This window comes from Beta vulgaris, chromosome 6, assembly GCF_026745355.1.
Source record: "Beta vulgaris subsp. vulgaris cultivar EL10 chromosome 6, EL10.2, whole genome shotgun sequence".
Lineage (NCBI taxonomy): Eukaryota > Viridiplantae > Streptophyta > Magnoliopsida > Caryophyllales > Amaranthaceae > Beta > Beta vulgaris.
In genome coordinates, this window is record NC_079207.1 from 39,581,924 (window position 1) to 39,602,629 (window position 20,706).

General features: G+C 34.1%; 1 protein-coding gene across 1 annotated transcript; it reads left to right on the forward strand.

Annotated features, from left to right (window-relative positions):
• Positions 1–2,573: 2,573 nt before the first annotated feature.
• Positions 2,574–12,589, forward strand: LOC104896860 (protein OBERON 3). The gene is made up of 2 exons (XM_010683649.3): positions 2,574–4,660; positions 11,776–12,589. The coding sequence occupies exons 1-2, from the start codon at positions 2,794–2,796 to the stop codon at positions 12,351–12,353; spliced, it is 2,445 nt and encodes an 814-aa protein (XP_010681951.2). The 5' UTR covers positions 2,574–2,793; the 3' UTR covers positions 12,354–12,589.
• Positions 12,590–20,706: the final 8,117 nt, after the last annotated feature.

Consider the following 20,706-nt stretch of genomic DNA (forward strand, 5'->3'; position numbering starts at 1 on the left):
GTGTATCTCGTAATTTTAGGTTGAAATATTTATTATGGCCTTGTGATCAAAAAATTTAGAATCTTGTAATGAGAATAGTTTAAAACTGGCTTACGACCCTTATGCTGCAATATTATGACTTGTGAATTATCTATAATTAGTAGTATGATTGTTCTTATTTTATTAGAACGGGCCTTATAAAAAATATTCTAAGTTTTAATTAGAGAGAAAAGAAAATTAGAGAGAAAACTTCAGCCTACGTGGCAAGACATGAAGCTTCCTCTGCTCTCTCCTTCATCCTAATTTTTCCGGTCACCTCTTTGCTTTTGCCACGTGTCATCTTCATTTGAACCTATTGCTTTGCTTTACCACGTGGTATAATTTTAATGTAAGGACAATAATATTACTTTAGGAAAGAATATGATGATATTACTCTAGGAAAGAATATCACTTCGCCATCAGTTCAAGCAAATCGGTTTTATAGGTGCGATAATATTTACTTATTTAATTAGAATCTTTACTTTAGGAAAGAATATGATGATGAAGCAATAATCTATGCAAGCAAATCGGTTTTTTCAAGCAAATCAATTTATACACTATGTAGACCATGATGAGGCAATAATCCCATTATTTTATTCAAGCAAATCGGTTTTTTTTAATATTATTCTAAAAAAAACACAATCGATTATGGGTCCTATATAATACCGATATCAATTCTTTAACGGTCACTACAATACAATACATAAATCATCTCATTACTTAATAAGATTAATTTTTTTTTTGTTATAATAAGATTTTATAAATATAAAATTCTGAAAAATAAAGTAAAATTATAATAAATCAGATTTTTTTTTGTGAAACATGTTTTTATTTATTAAATCAGATTTTTATCTTTTAAAAAATAAAATTTTCAAAATCAGAATTTTTTTTTGTAAATCAGTTTTTCGTCCGAAAAAGAAAATTAGAGAGAAAAGAACATTCCGAAATTATAACTTGAGTTGGTTTTGGGAAAGGATTAGATTTATTACAGTTAGTGAGTGAGAAATATATTGAAAAAACAAGATTGTAAGTTTTAACAGTTAGTGAAAATTAATTTAATATATTAGTAGTATAACTGTCATTTAGGAATTTATAATTGAGATTGAAATATGGATGAATGAACATTTTTATTTTCTGGACAATCAGTTTATATTAGGGTGTGATTACATGAACATCTTATATAATAACATTTCTTACCTTTATTTTCCCGCAACTATAATAACAATTCTTGGTGGGTGAATTTTGAATTTTAAATAAAAAACATTTAATTATATTTGACTGGCAGCTATAATTTAGGCAGTTGTTTAAAACTTCCCACACTAATATCATTGTTTGATTTCAAGGTAGTTTTTTTGGAAGGAAATTATCACGCCATGTGATATCAGATTTTTTGGATGTGAACACGTTATATAATAGAGTGTCGAATTTGGCGATGACACGTGGCAGATGTAGTAGTAGCATGACACGTAGGCGAAATGAACATTAAATAATGCTGGCTTGACACGTAAGCAAAATGAACCTTATTTTATATATATATATATATAGATGTGAATTTATAGTTGTTAAAAACCTTGTTAATTTTTCGTTGGAATAAAATGTTTTGGTTTGTGTGTTTGAAGTTATCCAGGTTTACATGCCGCAAATATTGATCAAAGTTTTGTCGCTCATTTTACCCCTCAAGGGTCAAATATAAAGTTTAAATTGGTTTGCATGTCTAAAAATTGATCGGCTAAAGAATTGATTGTCATTTTGTCCCTTAAGGGTCAAAATTGACAAAATAAGATAGAAAGTATCTTGGTTTGTGTGCCAAGACATTAGTTCGTGTGTCAAGACATTAGTTCTAATTTAGGCGTGCGTAAACCAGGAACGGTGCCACGTGGCGCTCTCCCTAGGAAGTTTTAGTTCATGTAATCCATGTACAATTAAAAAAAATTAGAAATTGCATAGTATAGGTTTTGATCCCATGACCTCAAGTTCATGTACTAAAGTTTTAATCACTAGACCAAGTTGTATTTAGTGATATCATATCAAAGTACAATATTAATAAATAAAATTTTTCTTACCCTGGGCATAACCCGGGCCTAATAACTACTCCCTCCGTTTCATTTTAATCTACACACTTACACTTTTTACGCATGTCAATGCAAAACTTTGACGATATATATTTCTAGTTTTGTATTTGTAAAAATTATAAAAAATACATACTAGTAAAATACATACTAAGATGAATCTAACAAGATCCCACATGACTATGTTTTTATTCATGTATAAATCACAAACGAGGATCAAAGTGTAATTTGTGAATAGTGTAAAATGTCAAAGTGTAACAATTAAAATGAAAGGGAGGGAGTAGTTACTAATAGAAAGCTCGATAAATTCGAGATCAACATTGATAATTTCTCAATTTCTTTTTTAAAAACTAGGTGAATCATAAAACAAGATTATTTAAGATGGTAAAAATCAAAAAATAAAAATAATAAAACAAAAAATAAAGGTGCAAAAGTATTAAAGTACCGTTGCAGAGCTGACATAATAAATCAAAAAAATTGAAGAAAAACTTTCTAATTTTTTTTTTTTTTTTTGGAAGAAAAAGCAACAATGGCGACTATTTGACCAGATCATCGAAGGCGCCTAAGATTCTTCGAAATCTTCTTCTATATCATTTGTTCAAAGTTTTGACATACCCAACTTTTTCCTCTCTCTTCCTTCCTACGCTGTTTGAACTTTGACCCCCATCCGCTTGTTTGTAATTGTTTTTATCTGTATGTTGAGAGCATGTTACTAGAAGAGATTCAAGAGAAATCGGAAAATGGTAGCTATGGAGCTGAGACTTCATCAGAAAGTAAGCTACTATCAAAGCTAGATTCAGGTCAAATTCCAGGTAACAGAGATGAGAAATTAGTATTTTCAGCGAATGGTTTAAGTTTTCTTAGAGATTCAGGTGAAGGGTCTCAGTCAAAACCCTCATCAAGACCTAGAGATTCAATCTCCGAGCTGATGACAACTCCAGATTCAGGTAAAATTTTCAATTCTGATTTTCTTAAAGGGAAAGGGGTAGCTCTCGAGGAGGATAAATGGGTTGAGAGAGACTTTCTACAGTTGAATGGTGGCCGAACTTCCAAACGAGAAGCGGCCGATGAAGAGGATATAAACAAAAGGGAAAACTGCAACAAGAAGAAGCCTAAGCTTGTTGAAACGCAGACACTCAAGCTGTCTTTAGCTTTGCCTGACGTCTCGCTTTCGCTTTCTTCTGCATCAAATGCTGCACCACCAAATTGTGATGATGTAGTTCAGCCCATATCATCGAGGAGCAGGCAAGCTGTGGTACTTTCGAATGCTGCTGCTGCTGCTGCTGCTGCTGCTACTAATAATAATATTACTCAGGCAACATGGTCTGATGATTTTACTGCTGCTTCATTATCACATAACCCTAGCTGCTCGTTGACTCAAAATTATTCTACTGAATATTATGAAAATTCCGTGGGTAGTCGTAGTAGGAGGGAGACGGATCAAATTTGGAATGGTGGTGAGGGAACTAATGGATCAGTTCATAGTCGTTTTAAGCCGAATGGAGATCATGGAAGTGGTGTAGTTTATGCTATGTTGAACCGATCTCGTCCGTTCAATAGGGATCCGTGTAACAGTGTTTACAAAGCAGCTGCCTCTGATAGCAATTCATTCTTTCCCTCAGAATTGCCCGCCAAGCCTAGAAGGGATTTGTGTTCTGTAGACTCCATGAATCATTCTTTGGACCATTTGAAAGGCTTGGATAGTTTAGAGGATTTGAGAAGCCACAAACCTTCTAGAGGAGAAATGATTGTTCGAGATGTCATTACCGAGTCTATTCCTGTCGTTTCACAATTATTTCGTGATCTTCCTGTTGAAACAATTGAATCTGCTAAGGAGTACTTGAACTGTCTGATTGCAGCGCCTGAGAGAAACAATGACTTAGTTTATTTGCAGAATTCGCTTGAAAGCAGGTCTGATCTTACTAGAGAGACTCTTTCCAAGTGTGACAGATTTCAATTGGAGATCATGATTGCTGTGAAATTTAGTCTAAGTGAATTTGTTGCAGGGAAAGTACGCCTCTCAACCAGTGAACTGATTGAAATTTTCTTCTTCATGAGATGTAGAAATATGAACTGTAAATCGCCGCTGCCTGTAGATGATTGTGATTGTAAGATTTGCTCGACAAAGAAGGGGTTCTGCAGCCAGTGTATGTGCCCTGTCTGTTGTAACTATGATTGTGCCAGCAATACCTGTAGTTGGGTTGGATGTGATGCTTGCTCACATTGGTGTCATGCCGCCTGTGGCTCTGACAAAAATCTAATAAGACCTGGCCCTAGCTTGAAGGGGTCCTCTGGTGCCACTGAGATGCAGTTCTATTGTCTTGGATGTGGTCATGCTTCAGAAATGTTCGGATTTGTCAAAGACGTTTTTCTTTGTTGTGCTAAAGACTGGGGTTTGGAAACACTTGTAAAGGAGCTTGGTTGTGTTAGAAAAATCTTTAAAGGAAGTGAAGATTTAAAAGGCAAAGAGCTATATCTTAAAGCTGCCGAGTTGATTACTAGACTTGAAAGAAGGGCTATATCTCCATCAGATGCCTGCAGTGTCATTATTCACTTCTTCACTACCAAGTCTGGTAAAAGTTCTGATGCTTGCATATTAACTGCTTAATTGCTTTATTGTTTTTATGTTAAGAATTCATCAACTTTTTCTGCCACTCCTTGAGTCCTTGTCATTCTTAAATCTTGATTTTTTCCTGAAGTGGCCTGCTTAGTTTAGTCCCCTGCCTACCAAGTGCTGGAACTAGGTGTATTCTATATAACCTGTTATTGATAGTTTAGTGATAATTTCTATTGGTAATGTGGGAACTTAACAAGAAAGTGAGGGCCATTCAGGCGAAGTCAGATAAGCAACACAGTTTTGATCAGTGACAACTGACAAGCCTGTAAGCCTTTATAATGCATGCATCATTGTTAGCCTGCCATCAGAGTGGAATATGAGATGCATTGTTGTGCGGTTGTGGTTACTGTAATAATCACCATGTCAACATTATTTACTACATAATCATGTCCTTGTTTGGCAATTAGCAGGTAGATAATGTCTCTAGTAGGTTTGACTATCCATTAGCAATTCAGAATCAGCATGTGAAGTAGTAATTTTCTGTTTAGGGTTTAGAATTTATGATCAATGCAGAACGCTGATTTGTGTATTAGTTTGAGAATTAGAACTTTTAGTCCAATATGCTGTACACCAAATTCATAATAGCATTTGTATTGGGCCAAATTATTAAAGTTCTCCAACATGTTAGAAATTATTGGAGAGATAGTATTTGGGACTTATGAGTAAAAAAAACAATGGATTATTGGTTAATGTGGGATGTGTCTCTCTCAATAGGTTCATGTGTGTGTTAAGGTAGAAGAGGGAGCATGAATCACTTCAATGCAAAGCATTTGCACTATTACATGATTAGAAGGCCATTAGTTTTGATAATAGGGACGTTTTGGTAAGGTGTATTTTGCATGGTTTTTGTTGTGGGATGGATGAATTATTTACCGATATGGGAGGTGACCATAAATTTTGGTGTGTGAGGTACATGGGACATCTATAGTCCGTGTAGGGATGTATAGACGAGAGACTGCCAAAGCACCAAGTCCATGTGCTTTTCCTAGAAGATAATCCATTTAGGTGAAGCGTTGTCATCATAAGAGAGAAAGGTGGCAAGCATTGCGAATTAATATATAATCAAAAGAGTCAAAGAGGTTGTTGTAAGTCTAAAGAGGGTTTGTAGTTTTATTGGATCCTAATATTAATTTATTTTAGCAAGGATTATAAAAGTCCGCCCATCCAAAAGTTAATTATTACCGCCTTACACTCTTATCTCAAAAGTAGTTTTCTTGCATCTTGTTGACATAGATCCATTCAAAATAGATACCATGTCTCATATTTTTGAAACTTGTGTTGGCCTATTTAGAGTCAATGCTCGTCTTTTTAGTTTCTAGTGCTCAGCTATTTCCCCGAGACATTGGCAATTGAATCACTAACCACATCCGGGTTGTTGCGTATTTTACATCTAAGCCTAGAAAATAGTGGTAACTAGGATAGCAACCACACTGTTTTTTAAAAGATATTGTTGGTTTTAAAGACAATATAGTAAGTCATGAACTCGTCACAATTAATTGTGAACATTTCATTACAAGAATTACTTGTAGTAATTTATACAACATTTTCTAGATTAACTATACTTGGTTTTAGTTATAGGTTATGATAGATTGAAAATATGACTTATGTTGTCCATATTTAGTGGGAAAATAGTATGAGCCATAGAGTCAATGTTTTCATTAAGTAACCAAACTTTTAGAAGATTCTTTATCAGAAATAAATATATAATGATATTGACAATGATTGATGAATTGTGAAGGCTAGTATTTTTCATCTTAAAAAGGCCAATAGCAAACTACTAAACAGACTCAAAATTATCGAAAGGAAAAAAAACCCCTCAAGTGTGTAGTTATTTCTCTTTAATTGTTCAATAACAAATCCTACATATGGTACATGTTAACTAAAGGATTATAAAGATAAAATGATAAGATGAAGTGCATAGAGAGGAAGTCAGAAATACATGAAAACATGACTATTGGAAGTGTCCACGACTTTAGTTACTTAGATGTAACTTTGTGCAAATGCAAATGCTTGAAAAAGACGGTCTCACGTTGGTGTTAACTTGAGACTAACATATGTCATGCTAACATTGGAATTAGTTAAGCGCTTGGACCTATTAGTTATACTAGTAAAATCGTTACATTTTCCCCTCTATTTATATTTTCTCTCTCCTGTTTCATCCCTCATTTTTCTTTCTATCCCCCTTTCCTCTACCAAACTCATTTCTCTCTCCTCTCACCCTCGTATTTTTCTCTCATTTGCATTGCCATTTCCCTCTCCTCCACCCAACTTTCTTTTCTCTCTAAAGCCTACATCTCTTTCTTTTCTTTTTCGAACATTTGAAACTTTCAAATAACTTTCTTTTCTGCATCTTCCTCAATCTTGATGAAATAACGTCCTTTTCCGCGTCTTCCTCAATCTTGATGATGAGAATTTGATGACGTTTACGGTTTTTGGTTTAATAGTTATTGTTTTGGATTTTTAGTTATAGATTTAGATTAAAAGTTGTTCTTTTGAGATATGATTATGGTGGATTGGTTGATGTTATGGTTTTGGGTTGATAATTATGGTTTATTGGTTAATAGTTATGAGTTTTAATTTATAAGTTAACTTATTTTCATTAAAAGTTCTTCTGTAAAAATAGTTGCACATTTCTTTGCAATTAGTTAACATATTTTATAGTTTAGTTAAATTGCACTGCTAGACTATGATCAAACACGTGTAAATCATCACGTCTCACGTTAGTCTTAAAGTGAGACGGTCACTTAAAAGACTTAGTGATGAAATATGCATGATGAAAATGCTTTAAATCCGCCCACCTTCCTACAATCCTGCAACAATTGAAAAAAAAAATTAATTACAACCATTAATATGTAAAAACAAATTCAACAAATAGTAGAGAAATCTTTCATACTCGTCGTAATTGTAATCATATTATTATTAATAAACGTTTGCTTCCTACCAATTAGTAACCCAAAATTTCGGACTCTTTTTGTTGGAATGCGCCATACCCGCAAAAGTCTATGTTACAACCGAGACTATCTCTATACTAAAAAGAAGCCAACAAAGTTAGATTCCCTCTTAGAGTTTCCTACTAAAGGAGTTGGTTCCCCTTCTAAAGTTCTCCCTTTATATATATAAATCTTTAATAATTGACTACATTGAAAATAGAAGCAGAGACTTATTTCGTTTACATTGCTTAATAACACGTGTCAATTGAAAAATTCATATTTATCTAATTAGTAGCAACTTTTATCAATAAAATAATTAAATGTTAAATTCATTTTCTTCAAATAAATAAAAAGATCGAGCATTACCCTACCTAGTTTAAACTCAAATAAGACACGATATTTAAGCATATCAAAGTGAATAGAGTTTGCATCAGTTTAAACTCAAATAAGACACGATATTTAAGCATATCAAAGTGAATAGAGTTTGCATCACATGGTAGTAATCTAAAACTAAACTCACAATACTATCTTATGTCAATCATAATAGAAGTTGCATAATTGAAAGTGAGCACAGAACAATCTAGATTTTTCAATAACGAACCTCACATAAAATGCAATCAAATCCTGCCCATAAAATGACCCGACCCAAAAACGAATTGTATAAGAACCCTATTCAACGGGTCTAACAACATCAATCTCAAAGTAAATCACCTTCAATTATAACAACATTTCCAGAAAACATAACCCAGAAAATAGGAATTAAAAAAGAAATAATGTAGTGAATGAATCAGAAATGAAGAGAAGTGAAGAACTTTCTAGCAAAAGAAAAATGGGCAAATGAGTCATTCCATGTATTACTTACCTGCATTTTAACTGATTGTCTTCCCATCTTCTTTCCTCTCAACCCTCAAAAAGTAAGTTTTTGTTAATTTATTTGAGAAAAAATAAACCTAGAAAATCTTAAGCTTATGAACTCAATTATTTCAATGTAAAAATATAAAGCTGATCTTAATGATCAAACTTGTCAAAAAACTAATTGACAGTATGAATAGTATGAAAAACTAAGAGTTTAATCTATTTATTTAAATGATTTTTTTTTGGTGCAAATGAGCCACAAGCGCAATACAAATACAGATGGGGTTGGGGAGATTCGAACCTGTGATCATCACAGGACCTCAATGTTAACCACTATGCCAGGACTTCATTGGTTACCTATTCAGATGATAGATTAATAAAAAACAAAATTACATGTTTTTTTTACTCAAATTGAGCTAAATATTGGGAAAATAAACAAAACGTAAGAAATTAGAGATCTAATAAGATTTACAATCAAATCGAACTATAAAACAAACCAAAGCTTCAACATTGTCTTTGTCATTCTCATCATTCACTTGTTTAAATTTCGCAAAGAATCTCAATCTCAATACTATCAACCACCAAACTTTATAAATAACGTAAAGATTATATTCAATCGAAAGATTAAGATAAATTAAGCAAACTAGAGTTCATGTCACAAAACAAATTGTGGCACAGTGGTAGTGAAGCAAGGTGTAACAAGACGTTTGAGCGCCTAAGGTTGCAAGTTGAAACCTTGCATCAACACATTTGGATTTTTTTGTTTTTCTTCATTTTAAATGTTTCTCTTTCTTTTTTTTCTTTTCCTGCTTTCTTTTTTACTTCTTTCTTCTTCCCATTTATCTTTGGCTTATATCAATTTGCTTAATTTAGAAAAGTCTTCCATTGATTGTAATATCTTCTGTTCTTTTTCTCTAAGAAACTTCCTTTTTTATTTAACTATAATTGTACTTTTTATTTTTTGAAACTCATTCCTAACAATCATAAAATATAAGTTTATCTCTTTTTTTTGTGACTTAAAAAATGCAATATGGTATTTAGTTTTTTTTACTGGGGTAATTTATTTAGTTACTAATGAACTATATCTTCAATTTCTTAAAAAATTACTCAATTTCTTGAATATTTCATAATGGTCAAACAAATAAATGGAAACAATTTCTAAAAATTGCACCTTTGAGATTTTGATTTATTACATTAGCTACAAGCTCTTTGTAGCCATTAATAATAGTATATTTATATTTTGGTGTGTATTAGTGTTTTTATTCATCATTTAAAATTTTACACTCAAACTTTTAATTTACCTATTAAATAGTTGGCCAAGATCCGCCACTAGTATTGAGTACGTAAAAAAGCAAATGGTGCATGTATTGTTAAACGAAGGTCGTATATGACATCATCAATGCATTTAGGCGTAAAAAAATTGCATAATAGCTTGACACATTAGCAGCTTTAGGGGGGAAGGACATCATTTGGCCTTTGTTTTAGTTATAGTTTATAGATTGTTTTCCATTGCATTGAACCTGCAATAAATCTTCTTACTCCTGAATCCATATCTTGTGGTGGATTTGGCTGGGGTGTTGTAGTTGCTTGGTTTGTTGTCAAATCCTAAAGGAAAGACCCATGTGTTCCAATGTGGGTGTTATTAATTTGACTGTCTTTGTCTCTTATTTTTTTAGTCACTTTTGAGCAGAATATATACATCTTTCAGGTGGTAGGAGTAATAAGAAATGGTTTGGCTTAATACACAGGTTACTTTTTTCTTTTTGCATTAGGTCATGGATTTAAGCGTAACAACGACCTTTATTCAAAAGTGTAGGTGGCAAGAAAGGAACACCTTAGAACGGGAGGGAAGACACATGTGATAGATATTATGTATTGCAGAACACTGTCTAATAATAGTATAGATATTATATAAAGTAGAATATATGTGAACTCAAAGGTAGTCATACTTCGGGCATTCTTGGATTGTGGGTAATGATATACATAGTAGAAGAAAAATTAAAGAAATTGAAGATAAATGAAGGTGGTATGTGTGATAAGGTGTTAAGTGTATAAAGAGGGGAGAAATTATAACTGTCATTTCTGAAAGTTAACAACAGAAGTTAGAATTCTGTTCTCCATAGTGCAATGCATTCCCCCCGGGAAAAACTCCCATACGGTAAAGTTGGAATTTTTGGGGTAATAATTGCGGACCCATCCCATAGGATAATGTATTGTCCTCTGGAATAACTCCCCTTCATTTCTCATTCCTTGCATTATTGATATCCTCTTCCAATCCCACCTAAATTGAACTTTGTTATCTACTTTTTGTGTCCATTACCCTCCTCGATGCATTACCTTTCATCCAAGCATGTCCTTAACTATGCCACATCTTAAAGTTAACAACAACAAAAGTTAGAACTTATCCTTCCTGGTCTCCATAGTGTTAGAGCAAGAATATCGCAGGTCTGGAGCAGCAAGTCTGAGCGCAGACTTTGGAGAGTTTCGCTCCAGACTTGCGATAATCTTATGAAATGCAAAGGTGAGTCTGGGATTGAGTTTTGGTTTCCCAAACTCAATCTCAGACTTGCTTATGGGCCCCACAAATTATTTTTCTCTTCTTTTTTGCCTGCCTTGAATGCAAACATAAAATAAATGTTATATAAAATAATATATTCAGCTTTTGGTAGAGAGTTTGGAGTGAGTCTGAGGGATAAAGTATAAAACTGAAATGAGTCTGGAGTGAGTCTGAAGAATAAAAAGTAGGTAAAAATTAGTGGAAAGCTGATGTGGCACCGTCTGAAGGTTGGGTTTGGGTCTGAGGCATAAACTCACCCGTAGTTAACTGACAAATAAAATTTACTATAACAACATATTCATATGTAATGGTTGTCCTACCACGTTTGGAACAGTAACAGCCTGATTTCTGGTATATTGCTGGTCCCGTTTCCCTAAGCAACTCAATGTTATTATGCAAAATTCGGAACTTTATGTGAACTTGTATTTGATCTATGTTTCAATTCCTACTGTTGAATTCTTAAGGTGACTAATTTTATGATTGGTATTGTGCAACTTTGAATCTCGCTTAATTGGGAGTATATTTTGTTGTTTGCAATATGAACAAAGTACTTTGATCTGTTGTTTTCATCATAACTTCTGCATATAACACTGGCAACATTCTGTCTGCTTTGAAATCTAATGTTGATTTTTCGTTGACAAAGTTAATTGCATTTTGTGTACATGTACATGATAATTTGTGTCGCATTTGGATTTTAGCATGTTACTTAATGGCTTTCCTCTGTTACAGAAAAGGAGAACATGACAGATTTTCCTACTGCTGGTATTGGAGCAAACGACGTTATAGCCAGTCAAGGACATTGCTTAGATGATGCGTTCCCTCCTCCATCCTCCAATTTGGCCCCTAACTCTAGTTATTTTACCTCTGGTACAATGCTGCAGGGCTTGGTTTCTTTTGATTTCCATCATAGTACTCCTAAGCGTCATATTTCAAGTGATCGAACCCTGGAAGTCGACTTACCTGGGAAGTCCTCCAACAAGGATGGATTTGACAGCTTGGAAAGTATCATTCGCTTGAAGGAATCGGAAGCCAGAATGTTCCAGAATCGAGCAGATGAAGCACGAAAAGAGGTAGAGACGTATCAGCAATTGGTGCAGGCAAAAACTGAAAAGCTGGAAGCAGAATACACTGAGAAACTTGCAAAGCTGTGCTTGCAAGAGACTGAAGAAAGGAGAAGAAAGAAAATGGAGGAGCTGAGGATAATAGAGAATTCACATTCTGATTACTACAAGACGAAGATCAGAATGCAGGCTGAAATTAACGGCTTAGTTGAAAGAATGGAGGCCACAAAGCAGCTTTGGGTCTGATTGATTTCCTTTTATTTTCCTGAGAGGAATTGACGTGCTACAGTGCTGATGATGGTTGTTTTTAACGGTGATTAGCATGTTCTTCTTTAACTCTTACATTATCTTTTTATGATTTTGTGATTATTTGGACAGTAAATTTGTTTCCCAGACAGACTTTCAAGGGAATGCTAAATTGAAGGATCCGCCCATAAAGTTACCACTTGGTAAAAGTGAGAACTTCGGCACTTAGCATGTCAGGCTCCGTTTGGTTGGATGTAAAATATTTTCAATGTAAAATGATTTTCATGGAAAACAATTTACAATGGAAAACAAAATTATAAAATTAGTTTTCCATTGTTTGGTTGCATGTAAAAAAATGATGGAAAACAAGGAAAATGAAAGAGGTAGTAAAAGGAATGTACAAAGAGGAGTGGTGGAAAATGTTTTCCTCCCAATTTTGGGGGAAAATGTTTTCAATGGGTGGAAAATGGTTTTCCATCCCAAGTTTTACATTTTAATATTTTACACCAAACCAAACAATGTAAAATAGGAAAATAGTTTTCAAGGAAAACGTTTTACACTCTACCAAACGGACCCGCAACCAAACAATGGAAAACTAATTTTATAATTTTGTTTTCCATTGTAAATTGTTTTCCATGAAAATCATTTTACATTGAAAATATTTTACATCCAACCAAACGGAGCCTTAATACAGAACATCAGTTCTAGAAGGCAATTCTTTTTGGACGCCAATTTCAATATTTGAGTATCTACACAATCTTTTTGAGTCTTGTTCAATTTTCAATCCAAGATTACGAGCGATACTGTATTGTGGGATAATTAATGAGGGTCAACTACATTAAGAAATTTTATTTTATTTCTTATTATTATTTTATTGAAATTACTAACACACTATTCTTCATGTAGATTATTAATATATTCTTGTAATGGTAAGTATGATATGTTTCATACTCCATTCGTTTTCTTTAGGAAGAACATTCGAAAATGAAGGGAGTACTAACTTCCAGCAATTTTATTTTCTTTCGTTTTATGATTGATTGCAATATTTATGACCTTGTATTTATTGTTAATTAAGTTCTAAATAAATGTTCTAACTAAATATGATAATATGGACAACTTGCTAGTAACACAGTATTATGATTATTAAATAACTAGTCACTGAAAAAGTAGTCTTTATATGTTTCTTGAACTAACCTAAATTAATATTTTTTAGGGTGCTTAAAACATTATATGGTTATTTTTTTGCATAAAACTTGTTATGAATCGCATTAAGCAGAAGCCAGCAATGAGCAACACGATTCATGACCATGTTCGTACCCTCAACCCCCAAACTCATTTTTTGCTTCATTGACCATCTATGGAGTCAGGATAGAGAAATATATACATATGATAAGTCCCAAAGATGTCCCTCAAACATATCCAATTAGGTTTATAAGTTTTCCTCTAAACACTTGTTGGCGACCTCGAAAACGTATTTAATAAAACATTAACAACGGGGTAGTCAAATATGTGCTCACATCGCGTAGGGGAAATAAAATCATGGGGTAGGGACCCTACATGGAATCTTTTGTCGAAACTTCCACTAAGCGCGGCGAGATATTTTCAAAATTAAGTAATAAAGTTGGATACTTCATGAACTCCACTTACTGAGGATTCATCACTGATCCCCACAGAAAATCATGGGCTCCAATCATACCTTCCTAAAGACTTCATTACGAAATATTGGGCTTTAAACCTACACGAATATATGATCTATTAATAGGCTCACTTAGGCCCTTTACATACATAACTTGAAGCATACAACTCAAGCATTACGAGGACTCGTTTTACATCATATTTCTAATCTAACATAATCTATTAAATGAAGAGATCATCCTTGGGGGTTTCCGATTTGTCCTCTTTCATAGGCTTCATGTGTACCTTGATAAGGATTTCATTTCAAAATCCATACAAAAGATTGTGGGCTCCAGACTCGTACGAGAAAATAATACGAGATTCTAACTATATTATGGGTTCAATTAGGCCTGTAACAAACTAAAATGAAAGACTCGTTCTACAATACATTTTGAATCAAACATAACCTACATGGATCATCCTTGGGGCATCCCATTTTACCTCTTTCAAAAACAATTTTCTAAACAAAAATTGAGCTTAGAGGAACAATAAAGCATCATATCATATCTCTGCATTAGCGTCATACCTCTGTATTTTGCCTTACATAGTTGCATTTCGCATTATACAAACATTGTGTCCAATATTGCATGTATCGATCATCCTTAGCCATAGGATCCTAGCATCAATCATCGATTCACACATACGGATTTTCAAGTCTAGTGTTACATCTAACATAAACACAAATTACCTTCTGCAGTCTAGCTAGTGTCACACAGTTGCACACTTACGCTATATCCTTATATTTTAGTTCATCACTATGTCCTATTCTTTCTCGCTTTTTAGCAAATGAACTTTTCGCAAGTTATATTTCTCTTTTTTTAGCGAATGAACTTTTCGTAAGTTGTATTTCTTGCTTTTAAGTGAATGAATTTTTCGTAAGTTATATCTCTCAATTTTGAGTGAATGAATTTTCGTAAGTTATCTTTCTCACTATTGAACGAATGAACTTTTCGCAAGTTATTTCTTCTCGCTTTGAGCGAATGAACTTTTCGCAAGTTATTACTTCTCGCTTTGGGCGAATGAACTTTTCGCAAGTTATTACTTCTTGCTTTGAGCGAATGAACTTTTCGCAAGTTATGCTTCTCTGTGACACCCCCACCGACCCGGATCCTTCTTTAATTAACAAAACTCGAGATTGGGGGAAAATCCACGAGGGTTCGACTCGACAGGAGGCGCTACCGCCGCATTTATCTCCTTGGAAATAAATGCAAGGCTAGATTAAAACATACTAAACTCAAATTCATTAATCCTTAAAACCAAGTCAATCGTTCATTAATTACTAATTACTTAAGGGTTTGAGAGTTCCAGCGGAAGCTAAACATATGCTAAGTGGATGAAACCTCTAAAAATGATCTCCCTTTTGTTCTCCTATCGATCACCCACCCGCACAAATACATTGAAAAGAGACAATAGAGACCTATTCTCGTCACACTTTACGTTAATTACCAATTATTACTTGATATGACACACACATACAAGCAACACAGAAATAATCAAATAATCACAAATAAACTTCTTTTATCTTAGGAGTTAATAAGTGATCACAACTTACGACCCAAGATTATTTTTTCCTTTAATCCAATTCATCTTATTTGTTGAACCAAGCCAACAATCCAACTTACTTTTACATAGGCGTAATTTCAACTTACAGTCCTCATGAAGTAGTGAAAATAATATATAAGGGAACATATGAATAACATGATTCAATCCTTATAACAAATATTAATTCATCATGCGAATTAATAAATAAATTTCCTTCCACATGCTTGCATCAATTATTCCATACAAACATGAAAATCTTTACTCATAATAAATCTCAAAATCACATGCTTGCACACAGGCATAAAACATGTAACAACCAATAATACCAGAAATCATATATGAACACAACAAGTCCCTATACATGATACTAAAATTCTTTCTCCATAAATCATAATACTAATCACATAGCACACAGGTATGTATGACCTTGTGCAAACTAGTCGGCAGGCCACTTTTAACTCCTTAAAAGTGTCCTACAGAATATTCTCCGCCTAGAAATCAATATAACTAAAATCAATACCCTTACATAAAAAATACATCAACTCTAAAATATTTGAAGTCCCCTTTAAATATATTCAAGAGCTGGTTTTAATATCAAAACTCCAATTACTTTTAATTCCTAGCATAGTACTACCATACTAGTAATTAAAATTCTTAAAACTCCATAAATAAAATCATTTATGAAATTCCAACAACTTTAAAAATCATAAAACCTTCTTTAAACATATATAAACACGTTTAAAATCATAATCTAAATCAATCTCATAGTATCTAATATGCTACTATGATTTTTTAGTAATTAAAACCCTAAAAATTCATGCTTTAATGATTAAAACTACAATCTAACAATAATAAACAAATCTGAATTTTTATTCTTATAATATAAAATATATATATGAATCAAGATTACTTATTAAAACAGTAAATTAAAACCACTAATCATGATTAACATTAAAAGAAAGCATAAAAACATAGCCTTTAATGAAAACTTGAGGAAGAAGAAAAGAAAAAGGGAGAAAAAGAGTGAAATACCGAAATCGCGAGTGAAATATGGCAGGAGAATTGCAAAACTTGCAGAGGCCATAACTGATAGAATAATAATCGGAATCGAGTGACTTTTGAGCCTAAGTTCAATAACCTTTCTAGATGTACAATTTCTAAGAAGGAAGTTTTGGCTAAAAACAAACGGAACTATGATAAATCTGGCCAATCAGATTCGGGTGAGAGAAAAAACGAGTGAAGAGAGGGAAAGAAAACCGTGAGGAGAGAGAGAAGAATGGATTGGCTGAAATCTTTGAGAGAGAGAGAGGAGAGAGAAAATATTCTTGGTGTGGGGTAAAATAATCGGGTATTAGGTTTTTTTATAAAGAGGTTTCCTTTTGGGCTTAGGAAAAAGAGATTGGGCTTAATTAAAATTGATGATGAATAGGATAAGCAAATTAGAACTTTTATCATCAATATGACTCCTTTTCCTTATCCATTTAGGATTTTGAGTTCCTCAAGTCCATTAGACTTCTTTTCCAATATAAATTAGTTTTTAAAACTTTTATCAAAACATGCTTAATTAAAATATTTTCCTCCTTTCTTAAATCCATAAAATAATTTCATTTGACTTTTAAAATAGTCAAACTTTTTAAATAGTCAAATCATTTTAGAACTAGATTATGTTTAAACATAAATATATAAATACCAAAATATATTTATGAAATCCTTTAAAATTATGGGAGATTACAGTCTACCCCCCTTAAAAGAAGTTTCGTCCCGAAACTTGACACGAATACTCACATACTTTTAAAAGTTTGAACTCATTGTTTTCAAAAGTTTAACAAGAGTTGTGCCACTTGTGCACTTTTCCAATCTTAAAACACTTGTGTTACTTATGAACACATTTTCTTATGCGGAGAATCTACTTCTTTTGCACTAACGTGTGCAAATTGCCCAACGTAGGCATACATACGCATGAAAATCTCATAAAAATAGACAAAAAGCGCGAAATTTATCGCATTCTACCCCCTTAAAGAAAACGAGTTACGCCCTCGTAACTCACCTCAAGGAATAAGTTTGGATACTTCTTCCTCATATCATCTTCTGCTTCCCACGTTGCCTCTTCAGACTCGTGGTTAGACCAAAGGACCTTCACGATGTGGACATCCTTATTGCGTGTGCTACACACTTTCCTGTCGAGAATCTTGACAGGTCTTTCCTCATATGTGAGGCTACTATCGATCTGAACTCGTTCAAGCTCTAGGACATGACGCTCACTAGGGATGTAGGGCTTAAGTTGGGAAATATGGAATACATCGTGCATCTTCTCAAACTCCATTGGCAATGTCAATCTATAAGCTACTTTTCCAATGCATTCTGAAATTTCATATGGGCCTACATACTTAGCACTTAGCTTGCCCTTTTTCCCAAATCTCATGACGCCCTTAGTGGGTGATACTTTCAAGAACACCTTATCACCTATGGCGAACTCATCCTCGCGTCGTTTCAAGTCAGCATAACTATTCTGCCTATCTTGCGCAGCTTGAATTCTAGCCTGAATTAATTTGACGTTTTTGACGGTTTCCTCAATAAGTTATGTCCCCAAGATTATATTTTCGCTAAAGTCATTCCAGCAAATGGGACTCCAACATTTCCGTCCATATAATGCTTCAAAAGGTGCCATCTTATGCTCGCATGATAACTACTGTTATAGGAAAACTCGATCAAATCTAATTGGTCTGTAATACTCCGTATTTTTGAAATTTATTCGTAATAATTAAGAAAATATAAAGAAGTTAATAAAAAGGATTTTAGTAGTATTTACAGAATAACAAGAATAAAATAATAATAATACGAGTCGGTTGTGTTAATTTCGGATTTATAAAGGTTAAACCGAGTTCACCCGATCTAGGGTTACCACTTTTGGAAGGGTATAAAAAGGGAAAGTAAGAGGAGAAATTTCAGAAAACCCTAAGTTTCCCTTTCTCCTCTCAGCCGTCATCCTCTTCTCCTCTCTCAATTTCTCTCTCCTCTCTCACTGCTCTCCTCTTCTCCCTTGCTGCTCTTCCTTCCTCTCTCGCTCTTGTTGTTCGTCCATTTCTTCGTCCCCCTCGTGGATCCTCGTCGAGGTGTGCGAGTGAGAGGCTGGACGAGGTTAGTCGAGTGCGACGAACCAGCGAGTCGGGGTTGTGCGGAGATTGAGACGGGAGGTGCGACGAGGCGCTGCGAGGCTCGCGGGCGACAGACGCGAGTGCAAGGAGCAGCGAGCGACTCTGTGCGAAGAGTGCTGTGCGGGTTGCGAGAGATCGGGTGCGAGCGACTGTGCGACGACTCAGGTGCGCGAGAGGGGTTGTGCGAGCAAGGATCGGTGGTCCGAGTGCTGAGCGCGCGACGAGGGTGCGCGAGTTGCTGCTGTGCGTTCGTGTTCGAGTGTGGTTGTTGTGCCGTTGTCGGAAATCGGTCGCCGGAACTTGATTTTCGGCGAGCTTAAGGGTATAAAACATTTTATATATTGAATATATTATATTAAGTTTAATTATAATTTATGTTTTCATAATTATGTTAAATTATAATTAAGTAATTAATAATTCAAGTTAATGAGTTCATTTTATTATTTCTGACTATAATTGCGGATATAACTTTGGACATAATACTGGATTGGACCTAAGACTTTAGGACATAAGATTTTGGACATAAAACATGGTTGGACTTATAATTTAACTGGTTTGGTAAAGATAGTGGACTAATGACACTAACTAATATTAGTATGTTCACTAGCTTTGACTCCTTAAAAGACGTTAAACACTCTATAAGAGAAAAGTAACGAAAATTCATAAACAAGGGGTTTATTAATCGTTTACTTCGAATTATTAAACCGTATAGTCTTAGTTACGTAGTAGTTGTTAATATTACCAACGACGTAGCACTAAAGCTTTTATTTAACGGTTTAGGTCCCAATTTCATAAGCGGAACGTTCGATTAAGACAGCGAAAATTCTCCGTTACAAGGTACGTACGCGTACCAGTTTAATCCCAAGTATTAGTATCATGATTAGGTTGCAATCTATGTTATTGGAACCTAGAAGCATGATAAGGAACATTTTGATTGATTGAGATTGTCTGGTTAGACATTTGTAATTGAAATCGATATGTTGCATTGGAAATGCGTAATTCTATCGTAGTATAAACAAGAGCATTTTTAATCTATCCATAGTGTAACAAGGTTGTTACAAGAGATATGATTTGAGCATTGTAACTAAGAGGACAGGTAAATGATTCTATGTATCCATAGTGTAACAAGAGTGTTACAAGAGATACGATTTGAGCATTTTAATGAAGGAACAGGTAAATGATTCTATGTATCCATAGTGTAACAAGAGTGTTACAAGAGATACGATTTGAGCATTGTAACTAAGAGAACAGGTAAATGACTATATGTGGTTATGAAATGAATGGTTAATATTAAAATGAATTATGGCAATATCTTGTAGTGGACTCCCTACAAGTGATGAACAATGGGGGAGTGTGGGACTTGTCCTACGCTCCTACGCAGGCCTACTGTGACGACAGTAGTGTCCTTATATTTTGACACTCAAGTAGGCGGAAGGTTCCGTTCGATCTTGGGGGTATGCATACTAAGGTGATGGGTGTGAGACGGAACAAAACCGTATTTGCATTTCATCTAACAGACCTAGTGTCTGTTAAGGATTCAGTAGCCCGTATGATTCTAGTAAGATGACGGTGCCCGTTCGATGCCAATTAAAGATTAAAGATTAAAGGTTAAAGGATGTAACATAGTGTAGCATCATGCTTAAGATTGTTCATGTGTGCATCATTTATGTTTACATGTATTCAATGGTTCATTACGTACTCAGCATAGCTGATTGTGTGTTATTATGTGTTTGATGAACTGCGATGAACCATTGATGCTACAATGGGGAGCAGACTAGGTGTGCTGGTGCTGCTGCATAATCTCGAGCATACGGGGACTAGGCTTGGTATTTACATTTAAAGCATTTTGAAATAAGTATTATTGGTTTTTCTAAGACTTATATATGGTTTGTGGTTTGAATGAAAGGGGTCATTGATGATTCCCGAGTTGTATTTATATTTTAATTCCGCTGCATTTTAGTTTTCAAGTTAATGTTTTAAGT